Raw genomic sequence first — 17,908 nt, forward strand, 5'->3', positions numbered from 1 at the left:
GGTGATGAACATCTTCACAGTGTACAGAATCTTTATGGTGAAGATGTAGATTAGATTGTAGAGCATATTCACAGTGAAGATGTAGAGCATATTCGCAGTGTAGAGCATATTCATGGTGAAGAACATCTTCACAGTGTAGAGCATCGTCACGGTGAAGAACGTCTTCACAGTTTAGAGCATCTTCACGGTGAAGAACATCTTCATAGTGTAGAGCATCATCATGGTGAAGGTGTAGAGCATCTTCACAGTGTAGAGCATCATCATGGTGAAGATGTAGAGCATATTCACAGTGAAGAGCATCGTCACGGTGAAATACATCTTCACAGTTTAGAGCATCTTCACGGTGAAGAACATCTTGACAGTGTAGAGCATCTTCACGGTGAAGAACATCTTCACAGTGTAGAGCATCTTCACGGTGAAGAACATCTTCACAGTTTAGAGCATCTTCACGGTGAAGAACATCTTGACAGTGTAGAGCATCTTCACGGTGAAGAACATCTTCACAGTGTAGAGCATCTTCACGGTGAAGAACATCTTCACAGTGTAGAGCATCTTCACGGTGATGAACGTCTTCACAGTGTAGAGCATCATCATGGTGAAGATGTAGAGCATCTTCAAGGTGAAGAACATCTTCACAGTGTTGAACATATTCACAGTGTTGAACATTTTCAGAGTAGAACATTGTCAGTGGTTTGAATATCTTCACTGTGAAGACCATCTTCAATGTGTGAGCATTTTCAGTGTTGAACATCTTGAACATCTCTGCTCTCTCCTCAGTGTTCTTCATCGAGCAGCAACAGAACTTCTTGTACATTTCATCACCCATCACACAGACTTTATTGGCTCGTTGTTAATTATCGCTGAACATTTACAACATTGACCAGACCACTCAGTTTGCTTGTTGTAAAACTCCACCCAGCAACATGAATAACAGAGAGCTGCATGCTGTCAGCTGCACATTCAGCTCTGCTGTTGCACTGAACATGTTGGAGAAATAAACCCACACACTGAAACAATAGTTATAATAATAGCCGCATTGACTCTCTACAGATTCAGCCAAACTGTCTGCATTGTTCAAGGAGATGATTTTAAACTTGATAACACCTCAGTGCTGGATATGAAACTCCCATGAGCCCCCCACCCCCTCCATCTACACTGAAACGTATGAAACAGTGTAGACTATTGGACGTCTGGAAGCGGCTCAACCCAAACAACTCCTCCTGCCACAAAACATAGTTTAACAATGACGGTGCAAACTCTGCTGCAGTGCCACAGCTTCTCAGATGTCTCCTTTTACTTGACTTCTCCACTGCAACCATCAAGATAATCAAGTTATTTTTAACCAAAGTCGCTGCACTGTCGGCAATTACTTAACTGGACTATAAGATTACAACACACACTCAGCGTTTTCCCTCACTCACATGGACACATGGACATATACTGACATACAGTATAAAAAGTATGAAATATATACTTACCTGACTGATTTCAGTAGCCTTGGGGAATTCAGAAAGGAGATCCATCGACTCTTGTGATTGTGATTGCCCAATATAATTTGTAATTTGCCCAATGTAATCTGTTAATTGTAATTCTTATGTTGTTTGTGTAAATCTAGAGTTGTTTGTGCGCTGCTCTCTTAGCCAGGTCGCTCTTATAAAAGAGGTCTTTAAATCTCAACGAGTTTTTATTTTATTTACGTGGTTAAATAAAGGCAAAATAATAAAATACATTGAATCTGGAACAATTCTACATATTGACATGTCTCTGCCCATACAAACATGTATGTTTATGTTATATAAATATATCCATGCAAAAGGCTGTCAATATAATACTATATATACGTCAACACTAATGTGGACAATAAATAGGGGAACAAAATATGTATAGAACTTTTTATAAGTTTACTTTTATAAACTTGACCAGACATGGTTGTGAAAAATCATAATAAAGATATTTTAATTCATATCATAATAATTATTCTTGAAAGAATTTAGCACAGGCATACGATCACGGGGGCTTATTTAAACTGAGCTGAGCTATCGGAAGGTGTTGCTGATTGGAAGCAAACAATTCTTTGACTGTGACAAGTGTGCCGTGCCAGGAAGGTATTGTTGTATTGTTTTTGTACAAATAAAGCCCTTTTTTATGGTAAACCTTCGTTTTGGCAATTGGTTTGATCGCACCATGCACGCGTCAATTAAGCTAAACATCAGCAACAGTGAGTGACTTTCTTTCGTTGCTTTGAGGAAGAGAAAGGTCACTACACTTGGTATCTAAGCCAATGCATTTATAACAATAGAAAGGGGAAGGTATCATACGTTTTTCTTCATCCTGCTCCTTTTCCATTTATCGTGTTATGTAATGTGTGCAATTATGTAATGCATGTAAACCATGAATTGAATATGAAATGAACCACAGCACGGTGGTATGATATCCCAGAGCGGCGAGGAGCTCGTTCTCCTGTATGTGCAACTCTTCGCAGCAGATATAAAAATCGCAGTCTGCTCTGGAGGAATCTGTGACCTGCTGTACTGTAGACCCGTGTGGTTCTGATTTCCAGTGAAGTTGAGGGGAGATTTCCCACAGAGTTCAGAGTCAGAGCCAGAGGTTTCTTCTTACATCACTGACAAAACATCTGTGATGCTCCGGCCAAGTTTTCCTATAGTCACCGCCTGGGGGGCGCAGACAGCGGACGACGACGACGATGACGATGATGATGTTGTGTAATGAGTCCTGCGCTGTCAGAGCTGCAGTGGATGTTGGCCCGGTCACAAAGGCAGCGGAGCGCGTGTCGACTTCCAGAAGCTTCAAGATCACAGCGGGAAGAACAGATTCAAGGGCCAAGAGTAGAAACATATCGAATGTGGAGGAGTGGAGTTCAAACAACCGACTACAGACTTTCTCCTTCTCCATGAAGAAGCCTCTAGTTTGCCGTTGTTTATCCTCCACTATCCACAGGTCACTGCTGTGAACTCAGATCACTCAGAAAACAGTCAGTAAAGTTGCTCAACTTAAAAAAAAAATAGAGCAGATTTCAGAATAAAACATTCAGAGAAACCAAATTCTGCAAAGTTGTTATTGGATGGATGGTGTTGTCCAGGTGGTGAGGGGGCGGGGCTTTGTTGTGACATCACAAAGTGACAGGAAGTCCTGACGGCTGGTTTTAAGGCTCAGTTTCTGAATACAGGCTGTGTGCATTTCTCTGTGGACTGAGGCTTTGATACTTTCACAGTATTAATATAGAACCTAGAGCTGCTTTATAATCACACTACACATGGACATCTACCTTTATACTGTATGGAGCTTTAACACAAACATCTACCTTTATACTGTATGGAGCTTTAACACAAACATCTACCTTTATACTGTATGGAGCTTTAACACAAACATCTACCTTTATACTGTATGGAGCTTTAACACAAACATCTACCTTTATACTGTATGGAGCTTTAACACAAACATCTACCTTTATACTGTATGGAGCTTTAACACAAACATCTACCTTTATACCGCATGGAGTTTTCTCTTTATTCTTCTATCTGAATCTGAAAGGACTCAGACCTTGTCAGGCTCCAGTTTGCAGTTTTATCAGAAGCCGAATCACAACACTGTGGTCAATAAAGCGATGCAGAGTTTTACAATCAGGTAATTACCAGTGATTTACACTACCTGGCTCTGGGGTAAACATTAATTTATCCCTTTTATCGCCTTATTTGGCTTGTTACGATAAATTGTGCGTCCAGTTTAAAAAAAAACTGTGTTTGAGCTGAACTGGAAACACTCCCCTCCTCTTTCCCTTGTTTTTTCTGCACATACCTCCGGTTTCTCTTCTTTATTCACACACTGATACAGGTTTTACAACATGTGGTTTGAGCTCTGCAGAGCTACAAATCACTGCAAGCTGAAAATCCAGGGCTGTCTGCCCAGTGCGAAACACAAAACACAAAACTCTGCTTTGGAAAAACCCTTTCTGCATCAATGGAAGAGGATCAATGATCTGAATTTACTGGGCCTAAACTTAGAGACACAGAGTAAACCGTTTTTATTTTATAGTAACACTCTCAGACGGAGGATGGCTAACAACCATATGCTGCTGATAACAAGAGCCCTGCGCTGTGTGTTCTGGCAGCTGGTTCTGGATGGAGCTGTTACTGTACCTCCGTCTGCTGGGATACGCTGCAAGAAAACCTCTTATCTTTCTTGGACGAGGAGATGGGATGAAGTCCAGCGAAAATGTTGTATTTTCTACATCTGGCTGCGACTGCCAGTTTGTTTTGTATACGTCTTCTTCTTCCTCAAAAAAAGATTACAGTGACCCCGTGACCTTTCCTCTCTGGCGACACCCAAGGTCCTGTAAAGCAGAAAAATATCAACTGAAAAATGAGGCATAAAACAACACACTGTAAAATTTAACTAAATAAAAATATTAGACTTCACACGATCAGGATTTCTGGGGTCGCCGATCACTGACTAGTTAGTTTAAATAAAGAAATCGATAACTGAGGATGCAATCTAGTTACACTGGAACTCCCGCGAAGTCCATTATTTACTGACAATCTGACATCTCGAAGGGCATTGTCCCGCTTATCACTGGTCACTTACGAAATAAATAAGTATTAAATCAATTACTAATACTTTAATATTGTTTTTACCGTTAAAATCATACGTTTTTCACAATCAGAGGTTGAGCGGACTCTTTAATATCTCTCAACCTTGATAGTTGAACAGTGAAGGTAAGTGAGGTGACGGCTTAACCAGAACTATAGGACTCTGGAGCTGGAGACAAGGGACACATGGAGCTGAGTTCCTCTTTAAAGGAATAGTTCACCAAAAAAATGAAATTCATGAGTCATCAGTGACTCCCCCTCATGCTGATGAATACTCCAGAGTAGTTTTTTATTCCTCAAAGTGCATCTGGAGACCCGGGAGGCCGGTTCCTAGTCCAACCAGAACTTTATAATATGAGAGTAATAGGGCCCAACACAAAAACCTAGATAAAACTACACAACAACCATTTAATATTCCTCCACACTTCTCGTCCACTGCAATCCAAGTGTCCTGAAGGGAGATAGTCCAGAATACAGGACTGTTGAGGCTGTAAAAATGTCCTAAATGAGGTAGTTTCCAGTAAACTCTGGACTATCTCCCTTCAGGACACTTGGATTGCAGTGGACGAGCAGTGTGGAGGAATATTAAATGGTTGTTGTGTAGTTTTATGGACGTTTTTGTGTCGGGCCCTATTACTCTCATATAAAGTTTTGGTTGGACTACGAACCGACCTCCAGGGTCTCCAGATGCACTTTGAGGAATGACATTACGAAAGACATTACGTGCAAATTATCAGCTGATTCAATAAGTGTCCATCAGATCAGAGGCCAAATACAGAGAACAAGGGTTCAAACATGTAAGGAAACGAGCTGTAGTACAATTCTCTCCTCTGCAGTGTGTCCGTCAGGTGGAGCCATACCTGGCGTTGGGACCAGTTCCCTGCCTCTGTCAGTTCACTTCACACTAAAAACCTTCACCCAGCAGAGCCCGAGCAGCCGACGGCCTGGTTCCTCTCCGGCTGCGGCCGCGGCCTCGCCCTCCACTCAGGTGGAGCAGCAGATGGAGAATCTGGGAGGAGGAGGATGGTTCATAAATTATCAGTGGATCCAGTTGTTTTTGGAGCTGAAAAAATGCTGAGGAGGCTTTTAGTGGTGAACTCTCCTCCTGGTCCATCTCAGCATTTCACAACAACAACACACTTTTTTTCCCATCTGTTTCTTGTCCTTTTGTGTACGTTGCTAGTCTTTAACTAACGTTTTGTCTTATCCTCCTGTTTGTGCTTCTTGTTTTTGTGTAAATTGATGTTGTCTGTTGAAGGTCAGATAACACATGCATATTACACAGGCACTTTGTATGATTACTGTACTATTCTTCAGTGAAATTTTGATATTATAAGCACATGTAATTAGTAGTTCTTTTTAAAAATACATAGGCCTATATGTAGGATGGTGTACAGTATATTATGTGATGAGTGTGGTAATGTACAAAACATGCATACATGTTTTATGGACTGAAATTAGCTCGGTGCTAAATGTGGTGCACCCATCTCAATGTCATAAAATCGAAATCAAATTCTATTTCTTCTAGTTTTGTGATACTAAGGATGATGAGCTGATAGCTGGTCTGCAGCCATTATTTCATTTTATTTTATTCAATTTTTTCCATCTTCTTATTTGTTTTGATACATATATTATCTAATTTGTAAAAGGATTTCTTGGTAGACAACATAGGCACAGTCTAATCAACTGGATTTTGGATACATTTTTTATTAAAATGTTTTTAATTCAGGTTTTTTTTACACTTTTTTTTACTATTTGCAGTGTGAAAATCCCTTTTGAAATCGCCTATCCCCGATTGACAGGATCGTTAAGGTTTTTTTTTTTTGCTTCTGTGTCTGTAATTAACACTGTGCACGCCCCTGCTGCCTCAACACCACAATACAACAGTTAATATTTCTTTTTTTTTATGGTTTATAAAATTGCCAAGAATAACGGCATTCAAATCACACAAAATTAAATGGATCACTTGTAACAAAACGAAAAAAAAAGAAAAAAGTTTAATCTACCAAGAGGCTCTAAAACATACATCACAGTATTTTTGTTACAGACAGTATAGAGAGTGACAGCTTATAAAACGGTGCATTGATTTTTATAGCTTCAGGGTTTGGCAGCTGTTGTACTTTTGTGTTAGCACATGTTTCATATAATACAGATGTATTTTAAGAACATTTAGCCGACCAATATTTTAAAAAATCCAAAATGTTTTCTCAAGTTACTTCTCTCTCTCTGAAAAACACTTAACTTTATACTGTGTGCCGTGAGGGTTTAGACACTTTACTCCACTGTTAAACGGCCTCAGATGGATCTGTGTGTGGGAGGTTCTTTCATTTCCTTGGTAGACCTACCGTGGGCTTAACTGTTAATCTTCTCTCGAGCCAACACTTGAGCTTTATTGGCTCGCTCAGTTGAAATCTGTGTGTGTCTTTATTTTCTACAGGAAAAGCATTATGGGCTGTTCGCCGGGCGTTTAAGCTCTTTATCTGAGAACTCCTGTCGTCTGCCAACTGTCATCCATCAGGAATAAAAAAATGTGTAATGCGTCTTCCTCGGTAAGTTAACATCCTGCCACAGCTGCAAGCACATTATCTTTTTTAACACAACAAAAGCCATTTTTCATTTTACAATTAGTACTGTAGCACATAAATGTCACTCATCCCCCATCTCTATAATACTTATTAAAAAAAACAGTGGGTAGAGAAAGAAAAGTCTAAGCCAAACCATGTAGAGTAATTACGCCAAATAACTCACATTTATACTTTTATTTCACCGAGGAATATTATTATTATAATGTTCATTGGAAATATGCATTTCAGATGTTTTGTAAGTAGTTGTCAGCTCTAAAACTTCCAGATGTTTGGATGGAAAACACAATGCAGCATCCAAATGGAGACATCCCCTTAATACAAACAGGAAAACAACACTACACACGCACACACTGATTAGAGTTGTAACTAATAGCCTACTGCAGCAGTACTTTGCGTTTCTCCTGGTCTGTAATCATTAATCATTACTACGTGACCCCTCTCTGGTGCCCCTGTGGAGGGGTTCAACCTCAAGTTTGACTACAAACTGAGAGCAGCTGCACCAACAAACTACACAATTATGTATCAGTATTAAACCCTGAGAAGTTTGCTCTTGGTTCTAAAAGAGTCTCATATTAATGTGGATGAATCTACGTTACCCACTTGTTAATGGGTCTTGTGGGTTTGTCTTTATAGTTATTTTGATATTATTATTTAGTGGTCAACATGCCCAGCATTTCCTAGTTTCGGTTTCCCGGACGCTTTAATGACTTTTTATGTACTTATGTTACACGCCAGTGAATAACAATGTTCATTTCTTAGGGCATTTGTTAAAGGTATTCTTAAAGCAGAAGTAAGTGGTCCGGTCGTTTTCGCTAATGCTGCGTTCCAGGCAGGCTTTTGAAATCGTAAATTACAGCTTCAAGTCACAACTTACGACTTTGTAGCGTTCCAGGCAACCCACTCGTGTTTTTCCGACCTGTTTTACCGGTGAAAGTCACTATAACGGCCACTCGTAACTTCCGACCGGTGAACTCGCACCAGATCGAACTGGTACGACTTCACGGTCGGAAAAATACGAGTTTCCTTGAACGCACCATAACAGTCCTCGTCCCTACGTCACCACATTCAGGCGCATCCCTTGGCTGCACACACAGCCCTGCATGCCGTTCTCTCTCCTCATTGGATAAAAACTGTAGGATACGATAAATGTTTTCTCCTCGGCTCAGAGCAGAGCAGAGTGACTGACAGACCCGTGTTTCAGACCAAACACTCTATGTAAGTGATTGCTGTCGGAAGATATAACTATTTAAGACTTATATTAACACAAATATATCACTTACTTCTGCTTTAAAAGAAAATTGTGACCCCGGCGACAGCCAATTGCGGACTGGGATTCTCACAGTGGGAGTAATTGAGAGAGCCTGAATGGACACATCTGCAGAAGAGCTTGAAATACCCGCCCCTCTGGTCGCTTGGTGCAAGGGCCTGCTAGAGCTGGTAAGCGACGCGATAGGAGCGACCAGAGCGACTTAATTTTGTCGCTTTTGGTGTGTGAACGCACAGTTATGCATCACGTTGCTCACGATTCATCAGGATCCGTCATCCGTCAATCAAACGTCTGAGAAAAACGAGGAGACTCGTCCACCACCACTGACACAAACTCTCCTCCGTCCCTACTCCACTCTCCTCCTCCAGATCCCTGCGTCCATCACTTAGCCTCGCTAGCTAAGTTAGCAAGCTTTAAGCTTTAAGCTATAATGTAGCAAGCCTACAAGCTAACAGTTAGCTACGCTAGCTAAACAAGCTCACACACACACACACAAACTGTCATACACACACACACAGGAAGGAAGGCGGTCGCTGCAGTGCCGCCCCTTATGGCGGGAGGAGGGAAACGGCTTTTTCCGGGTTAAAACTCGTAGTTAAAGCAGAACTATGCAAGTCGACCGGAAATAGCTCGCTCCTTCGTTGGTTTCTCTTTTTTTCCCTCTCCGGGGCTCCCCCACAGTTCTGGGAGGCACATGTCACTGTCGTAAAAAAAAAAACTCGCCGCCACCACCTCCTCCACCCCCTCCCTACACGTGCTTGTGTTTACTGCTGAAGGTAGAGAGCGGTGTTTGCTAAGCCCTGCTAACACGGAGCTAACGCTAACACGTCGCTAATGCTAACACGGCGCTAACGCTAATACGGCCACACACAGACAAAGACACAGACATACACACACACACACATGAATAAAGGTTCCAAAACGCGAAGGCGTGTGTGTGTCATGATGTATTACATTATCTTATAAAAGATCCATGGTGTGTGTGTGTCTGTTAGCATTAGCTCCGTGTAGCCACAAGCCAAACTTCTAAACATTTCATGTTTCCATGGTTTCCTCTGACTTTCCGAACTCAAACCAATCACGATTCATGACATGCATGACGTCATCTGCGTTCTTATCTCGTACTGCCGTAAGGCAGTTTCTCGCGATAGTTCTATCCATTGATGAGATTTGTGACACCGAGACGGAAGACTGATCTTGCAAGTGCGGTTTTCAGCCAGTGGGGGGGGGGGGCGCACTGGCCTAGACCCCATTCACCTCATAATAGGTCACTCTACCATCACAGTGACTCTGAGCCACAATAATTACAGCCGAAATCCTGCATAGTTCTGCTTTAATGCTGCCTTCATGTGCTATGGTACAGATGGTATTTTCCACTTGTGACCTGGTATTTACCAGTGCGTTGTGTTCATGTGCTTTTGTTGTTGTACAGAGAAAATAAAGATGGTGGACACACAGATTCAGACTTGTTACTTGGGTAAAACCATAGATATATGACACGTGCGGCATCTATATCTATGGGGTAAAACAATCTTGGATTGCCTAGTTCATCTCTTACAGCAAGAAGATGAATTATCAAAACTCAAACGATAAATATTAATATTCATGGAGATTTAGCACTGGCTATTTGGCTAGCTTTTTAAAAGCGTTTTTTTTTTTTACTGTACATGCACACATACATAAAGTGAATAGCTGCTAACTGTTTTCTAAAGGCTTGCCTTGCTTACCATTAACGAATCTTGCGTTGCTCTCAGCCATGTTGAAAAGGTCAAAGGTTAATCTCATCTCGGCAACTCGGGCATCAAAAAATTCTACGAGTTGCCCAGTGGAAAATACCATATGAGAGGGTGTTCATGTGCACTTTTCACGTCGTCTTTTGGTATTTACCATAATTACCATAGCACATGAAGGTAATCTTGGAATAAGTTTAAAACGAAGTTGTGTCAAACGTACGAAAAATGACAACGGAATCAATAAACACAATCCGTCCGTGGTGTTGGACTAGTAACGGTAAAAGGCTCAGTCGTTCTTTTTAAAATAATATTTTCCTGTATGCTGCGTTCGAGGTAACTCGGAACTCTGACTCTCCCAGTTGGAAACTACACACCACGCCAGAATAACCAACAACATACCCAGGGGGCAAAATCCCAGTTTTTTGAAAAACGGACACGGAGCGTTGTAAAAGGTTTGACACCAGAAATGATATCTAGGAACTTGAAGGATTAAAACCTGGGTGGACAACCTGGTCAACTAGCTGCTGGAAAGCTACAGGGGGCTAAAACCCCTTTCTGGGGTCATTTTGCTGGCAAAATGATGTAATTGCAAATATTTAGGTACTACAATGGCATAAATAGTCATACAACTATAAAACTTGGCAGAGAGTATCTTGACACATAGGGGGAGGCACGAAAAAAAGATTCTGGGGTTTGTTGCAACTCAATTTTAAGATATCTCCCTCAACATCCGCACTTTATGGAGAATATCTATGCTTAACATGTATATAGAAAATTTCCTTAATTCATAAGCTTCCATTTGAGTCCAAGATAGCCTTTCTACTAGCTACTGGAAAGCTACAGGCTGTCTCCAAACAATGCAACACCTATTGTGAAAAACTACATGTTAACTGGCATGATCAGAAACCATTCTATTTCTGGTCTCCCCAAAGTGAACAGATAGATAGAGAAGACCGTTGGCCACAGCACGTGGGGCTTTTGAGATAGAAAGGCTATCTTGGACTCAAATGAAAGCTTATGAATTAAGGAAGTTTTCTATATACATGTTAAGCATAGATATTCTCCATAAAGTGCTGAAAAATAATAATTTTCATGAGAATTTGTCAGGCGAACAGTACTTTTTTTTTTGTCTTTTTTGGGATGTTGAGGGTGATATCTTAAAATTGAGTTGCAACAAGCCCCAGAATTTTTTTTCATGCCCCCTATGTGTCAAGATACTCTCTGCCAAATTGTATAGTTGTATGACTATTTATGCCATTGTAGTACCTAAATATTTGCATTTACATCATTTTGCCAGCAAAATGACCCCAGAAAGGGGTTTTAGCCCCCTGTAGCTTTCCAGCAGCTAGTTGACCGGGTTGTCCACCCAGGTTTTAATCCTTGAAGTTCCTAGAGATCATTTCTGGTGTCAAACCTTTTACAACGCTCCGTGTCCGTTTTTTTGCTTTGCCCCCTGGGTAACATGGCAAACTTTGCTTTTAGAGAGCTTCACGTAGAGCGGTATTAAACATTACTATGGAAGTTTTTCTGTGCCATCTGAGTTTGAATCTGAATTTCTAAGACTGCATTTTTTTAGCATCAAAATCAGACTTTGAATTTTAAAAACCATCAAATTTCTAGCACATTTTTAATGTTGGAATAAATTCGAAATAAATACATTACAAAGGACACAAAAACGAATTTGAAAAGGAAAGAACGTTTTGGGGCATTGTAGGCATTTTCATCAATGTTTTACCATTGATGGTGTGGTTCACGGATCGTGTTTCAACTTGTCTTGAACGCAGCGCCGGTTGCTCTGGAAACCAACCAACGCCGACCTGCTCCGCAACGACACGACGACAGTTTACGACATTTCCCGTCGCCATACTGTAACGTAAAACGGAGGCTGCTCAGATAAACATGTGGAGTTGTTAGCAGCCGATGAAAACACAGCCCAGGTGAGAATATTCACTTTTAAACTGAAATGTTTTTAATCCGGGTTGTAACACAGGAGGAACCGTCTGTTGCTCAGCCTCCATCTTGTTTCCGTTGGTCCAGACTGTTAACTATTATAACTGAAGCTGTTAGCATGTAGCTTAGCCACACTGTATAAACACAAACTAAACAGCTGTTTTAAGTCAGTTAAAAAAGCTCATTAGTTTGACCACTCCAGTGACTAAATGTCAGCTCAACTCTTCTTTCATCGGTCTAATGTGTCGAGCCTGTAACGGACAGAAAAAACACGTTTCCGCCGGACTACGTTGAAAACACCGTAGATTTAATGTTGTCTTCGTCTCTTGTGGACACACACCGGTGTCAAAACACTAAAAACACACACTATTGACTCAAGACGGTGACTGCTACAATTCGGCTTAGATCCTGTACACCTAACACCACAAACACATGATATTAGCCTGCAGACCGGCAGGTATAAAACACAGAACCAACAGGGTTTTACACTGATGCAGAACATCAAAATACACAAATAGTGAAAAGCTTTGTATAATATTAGATCATTACAAAAATATAGTTTAAAGTATAAAGTATAAATAGGCTTAATAAGTGTTCAAAAGGGATAAAGAATAAGATGAAATTCATAGAGAAAACGAGACAGCAAACTAAACAACAGGTGTTCAAAAGCATAATCTTCTGGATTAACATCTCTATCTATCTATCTATCTATCTATCTATCTATCTATCTATCTATCTATCTATCTATCTATCTATCTATCTATCTATCTATCTATCTATCTATCTATCTATCTTATTTATTTATTTATTTTTATTTAAAGGGACAACGAGGAGTTTTGGAAAGCGAAGTGTTTTCATACTACATTTACCACGAGCCTCCACGTGCACGGTGAAATTCTTTGACCGGCGCAAGACAGACTCATGTTTTCATTCATCAAGAATTAAAGTCAGAGGTTGGAAGACGATCACATACCGTCGTAGTTCCCACCATAAACGGAGAGTCGGCGGCGTTATTCTCATGACTCGCCACGAAACCGAAAGTAAAGAAACGCTGGTCGGCTCGCCCAGCATTTCCACCACCACTAATAATAACAAAATAACCATAGAGACAAAACCATATATTTATTTAAAATGGACCATTAACAAGTGGTAACGTAGATTCATCCACATTAATATGAGACTTTTTTATTATAACCAAATAGAAACTCCTCGTTGTCCCTTTAAAGCAGAAGTAAGCAATATTTTTGTGTTAATATAAGTCTTAAATAGTTGTATCTTCCGACAGCAATCACTTCTATAGAGTGTTTGGTCTGAAACACGGGTCTGTCAGTCACTCTGCTCTGCTCTGAGGCCAGGAGAAAACTTTTCTTGTATCCTACAACCTTTATCCAATGAGGAGAGAGAACGGCATAAAGGGGCAGTCCTCTCTGTGTGTGCAGCCAAGGGATGCACCTGAATGTGGTGACGTAGGGACGAGGACCAATAGATCCATGACGAGGGCGGGGGCTGCTAACTCCATCTGCTGACAAGACGTTATGGTGCGTTCAAGGCAACTCGTAACTCGTGTTTTTCCGACCTGTGAAGTGGTACCAGTTCGATCTGGTACGACTTCACGGGTCAGAAGTTACGAGTGGCCGTTATAGTGACTTTCACAGGTAAAACAGGTCGGAGAAACACGAGTGGGTTGCCTGGAACGCTACAAAGTCGTAAGTCGTGACTTGAAGCTTTAATTTACGGTTTCAAAAGCCTGCCTGGAACGCAGCATTAGCCAAAACCACCGGATCGCTTACTTCTACTTTAACCTTTATTTAACCAGATAAAAGCCCATTGAGATCCGGATCTCTATCTATCTATCTATCTATCTATCTATCTATCTATCTATCTATCTATCTATCTATCTATCTATCTATCTATCTATCTATCTATCTATCTATCTATCTATCTATCTATCTATCTATCTATCTATCTATCTATCCATCTATCTATCTATCTAGGGGAGTCTGGGGTAAATTGGTCCACCCACTTGTTGCTAGTGAACACATATTTAGGAGGAAGGCTTCATTTCATTTCCTTTCATGGAGTGTGTTAAAGTAAGCACCACATGAGGAAAGTAGTTTGACGTTTATGTCCAAAAAAAAAAATCATTTTTCACTCTGAGACGCACTGAGAACTGTGTTTAGATTAGAAGTAATACAGATATATTAGTTAGCAACAAAACTATAATCACTGAATATGAAAAGTGGCTCATCTCAGCCCGCTCTCGGCTCTCCTCTATATATGATAGAGGCCATTATGTTTTTACAGCTACAGTTCCTTCTTTGATCTGTCTCCACCTTGTGGCAGAAAACAGGAGCAGGATGAAATGGAAGAGGACGTTGTTAATCTTTTTCTTTTATAGAGCTTTTAACATTTGGAGCTGTCAAACTCTAATGTCACTGTTTATATCCTCTGAGATAACAAAGGAGGGTGAGAGTGATAGTGGTGGTTTCCAGCTGTGTTTGTTGTTTACCCAACAAGCCAAAGGGTTTGACATGAGTCAGGTCAGTAAATCAGATGAATGAGAGAGGAGAGCGGAGAAGACACAAGGCAGACATGTGGAGAGCAGGACGGAGCATTTTATATGGTTTCAAACACAAACACACGATTCACACTCACTGAATACAACTTGGCTTTTTGACGTTGTTGAGACCACTACAGGTGAAAACATAGTTTTTTTCTTGCACTGAGTTTGAGGTTTCGGGCTGTTTTGCTTCCTCAACATGTCTTCTTTCTGAATAGTGTAAAGAAATGGTAGAAAATCCACATTAAGGTTTTTATTTTACTTCATTTTGTCTCTTTCATCTGTAGGTTTCTCCTAAATTCACCAGGATTTAGTCTGACCCATGTCATGTCAGGTCGTTGTAAACAAGGGGGTAGATTGGACTACACGCAGGCGTAGCTCACAGTCGGCCATATGAGGACGGGCAACTGTCTCTGACTCTGGCTGCAGTTACAGTGCAGTAGATGGTGATCCAGTCATCTTCACTAAAAAAACGATTCATAACTCTGTGAAAAATAAATCAGTATGTAGCTATTACTAACTATTTGCATAATGTCACTATAATGTTACTTTTACAAAAAAAAATGCATTATTAAAATTATCCGTGATTCTAAGTATGCTGCATCATTACTGCATAAACGTTCATAAAAATCAAACCGTTTTGAAATCGGACAAAAACTGAGCAAGTTATGGTCATTATAGCAGAACATGCACCATAGGCTTAATGCTCTGAGGGAGAGAGTTGACCTTACCAAGATGGCCGCCGTACTGGCTACGCTTTGTCATTGGGAAACAGCTGCGGGTGAGTCATCTAGTTCTTATATATATCTATGGTTGTAAAGCTCTCTCTCCTGAACAATGATGTCATTTCCTTTGTATCTGCAACAAATCATAAAAGTACGAGACACCGGAGCTGTCGGCTCAGGTGGAGGTGGCGTTACACTGATGCTGCATTCACCTGCAGTCCGGCAGACGGCCGTCGCTAACAAACCAGATGTCATTTTAGTCACAGAAGTCCAGAGAAAGCCGGTAAAACAATACCACATCGCCATGACAACATGTTGTCACGTGTATTGTTTTGCCTCGTGCTGACGGACCACTTGTTTACATAGAGGCTTGTTTATGCCGTTACGTGCAGCGGCTGTCGTCCGTCTGCCCAATTTCAGGTGAATGCAGCATGAAAAATACGACTGAGTTGCTTATGATCTACAACCACAACGCTAGATGGAAGGAATTCTTACACAATGTACCTTTAAACATCTGTGTCAGCAGCTGTGACCGTTGACCTCTGTGACCTTTGACCTCTGTGACCTTTGACCTCTGCAGATGGAGAACTACACCAAGGCTCGCACGGTGGAGCAGCCGTCCGTCTGCCCGTTCCCCGGCCTCGCGCCCGACACGCCCGAGGTCCGCGTCAAGGACGGCAGCAAGATCCGCAACCTGCTGCGCTACGCTCTGAGCCGCATGGAGCCCAAACAACCCCGAAGACCCCCCCCTGAGGAGGAGGAGGAGGCAGGAGGAGGGTAGGGCTGGGACGATTCTTCTACGATTTTTTGAAAGGCGATTCGATTTAAATTGCGATTTTACGATATTGCCGATTCTCTCGATTTTTAGTTTTAGCATTTTTAACATTTATCTGCACACAAATACTGTAGGAGCCTATAAATGAACATACTCCATTATAAAGTGAACTTAAAGGCCCATGCTGTGCACTTTTCTCTGGGTTTATTTACCTGCTTATTTCCCTAACAAGATGTATCATTGGTTTTGAGTATCTGTGATCTGCTTAATATGGTTTCTACTGCCCCTTTCTGTTGCCTCTTTCTGGAGTTCTAACAGGCACAGGTCATTTGGCCAATCAGAAGAGAGAATGAGAACCTCTCCTCTGATTGGCTGACTGTTTTTGAGTGGCATGTGGTCGGGCCAATCACAGGCAAGTAACTGAAACCTAAGCTGCATTCATACAAATTGAAAAAAAACAACTGGTCACGGTGGGCGGAGTTACCTTGTGTGTGACATCACAGAAAGGAGGAAGTGCTATCTGCTCGTCTTAAAGAGACAGTTCCTACAAATGGGCGGTGTGTGTTTCTCCGTTTATGACCAGTTTGATGCATGGGGCAGTATATACGTGGCCCAGAGACCTCCCCAAGCATGAAAAAATAACCAAAATCACATCTTTCATGCCATGGGGCCTTTAAACCCTTTTCAAAACCTGGACTCTCTGTATGTAAAAAAGGCTAACAAATGCACATTGCACAATATTTAAAAAAAATAAAAAAATATCGCGATATTTATGTGAATCGATTTTTTCTCCCACCCCTAGAGGAGGAGGCGTGGCCACGGAGGAACCGCTGCAGCCGCCGCCGAGCCGGCCGCCGCCGCCGCTCTGCAGACAGATCGTCTTCACCGCCAGCGGTAAAGGCGTGTCCAAGGCCATCACCTGCGCGGAGATCGTGAAGCGGCGCGTGAAGGGGCTGCACCAGCTGACGCGGCTGCTCTACGGCGCCGTGGACGAGGTGTGGGAGCCGCTGGCGCCCGACGCCGGCCTCGACGGCCTCACCGTCAGCAGGAAGCTCCCCGCCGTCTGGATCCTCCTCTCACTGGAGCCGCTGGACGACGCCGAGCCGGGATACCAGGCGCCGGGCCGCTACGACGGGCTGTGGGCCGAGGGGGGAGGGGGGGGAGGGGGAGGAGGAGGAGGAACCAGACAGAGAGCAGGACACAGGAGGAAGTGGGGAGGAGGAGGAGGAGGAGGAGGAGGAGGAGGAGGAGGAGGAGGAGGAGGAGGAGGAGGAGGAGGAGGGAAAGGTGGGAAAGGAGCTGGACGATCCAGAGACACCAACAAGTGACTGGTGTCTGGTTTCTGTTTGTTTTCTATGAACTTCAGCTGCAGAGAGTCGATCATCGTTCTTTCTCCTCCTCTGTTCTCTGTTTTTATTTAGTTTAAAGGGATAGTTCACCCAAAATTCTAATTGCACTCATCATCTCCTACTCCCCCTCATGTGGACTAAGGGCTGGGAGAAGTTTCAGAGTCCTCCGTGGCTTCTCTGAGTTACAGGGGGTGTCGGCGTAGCAGTGCATGTCCATATAACGGTTGCAAATGGATACCAACTGTCTTCGTAACGAAAAGACACACCAAAAAACATCCAAATACCTCCATGCTGCTCGTCTGTAATGTCCCTCTTGTATTGAAGCCCCAACATGAGAAATGTTCCTGAAAAAAATTA

General features: G+C 42.0%; 1 protein-coding gene across 1 annotated transcript; it reads left to right on the forward strand.

Annotated features, from left to right (window-relative positions):
* Nucleotides 1–12,057: 12,057 nt before the first annotated feature.
* rpp25l (ribonuclease P/MRP 25 subunit-like) lies at nucleotides 12,058–17,530 on the forward strand (the record flags this gene model as incomplete). The annotated part of the gene is made up of 3 exons (XM_083990383.1): nucleotides 12,058–12,129; nucleotides 16,008–16,204; nucleotides 17,005–17,530. The coding sequence occupies exons 2-3, from the start codon at nucleotides 16,008–16,010 to the stop codon at nucleotides 17,528–17,530; spliced, it is 723 nt and encodes a 240-aa protein (XP_083846509.1). The 5' UTR covers nucleotides 12,058–12,129.
* Nucleotides 17,531–17,908: the final 378 nt, after the last annotated feature.

This window comes from Trachurus trachurus (assembly GCF_905171665.1).
Source record: "Trachurus trachurus genome assembly, chromosome: 16".
NCBI classification, from domain to species: domain Eukaryota; kingdom Metazoa; phylum Chordata; class Actinopteri; order Carangiformes; family Carangidae; genus Trachurus; species Trachurus trachurus.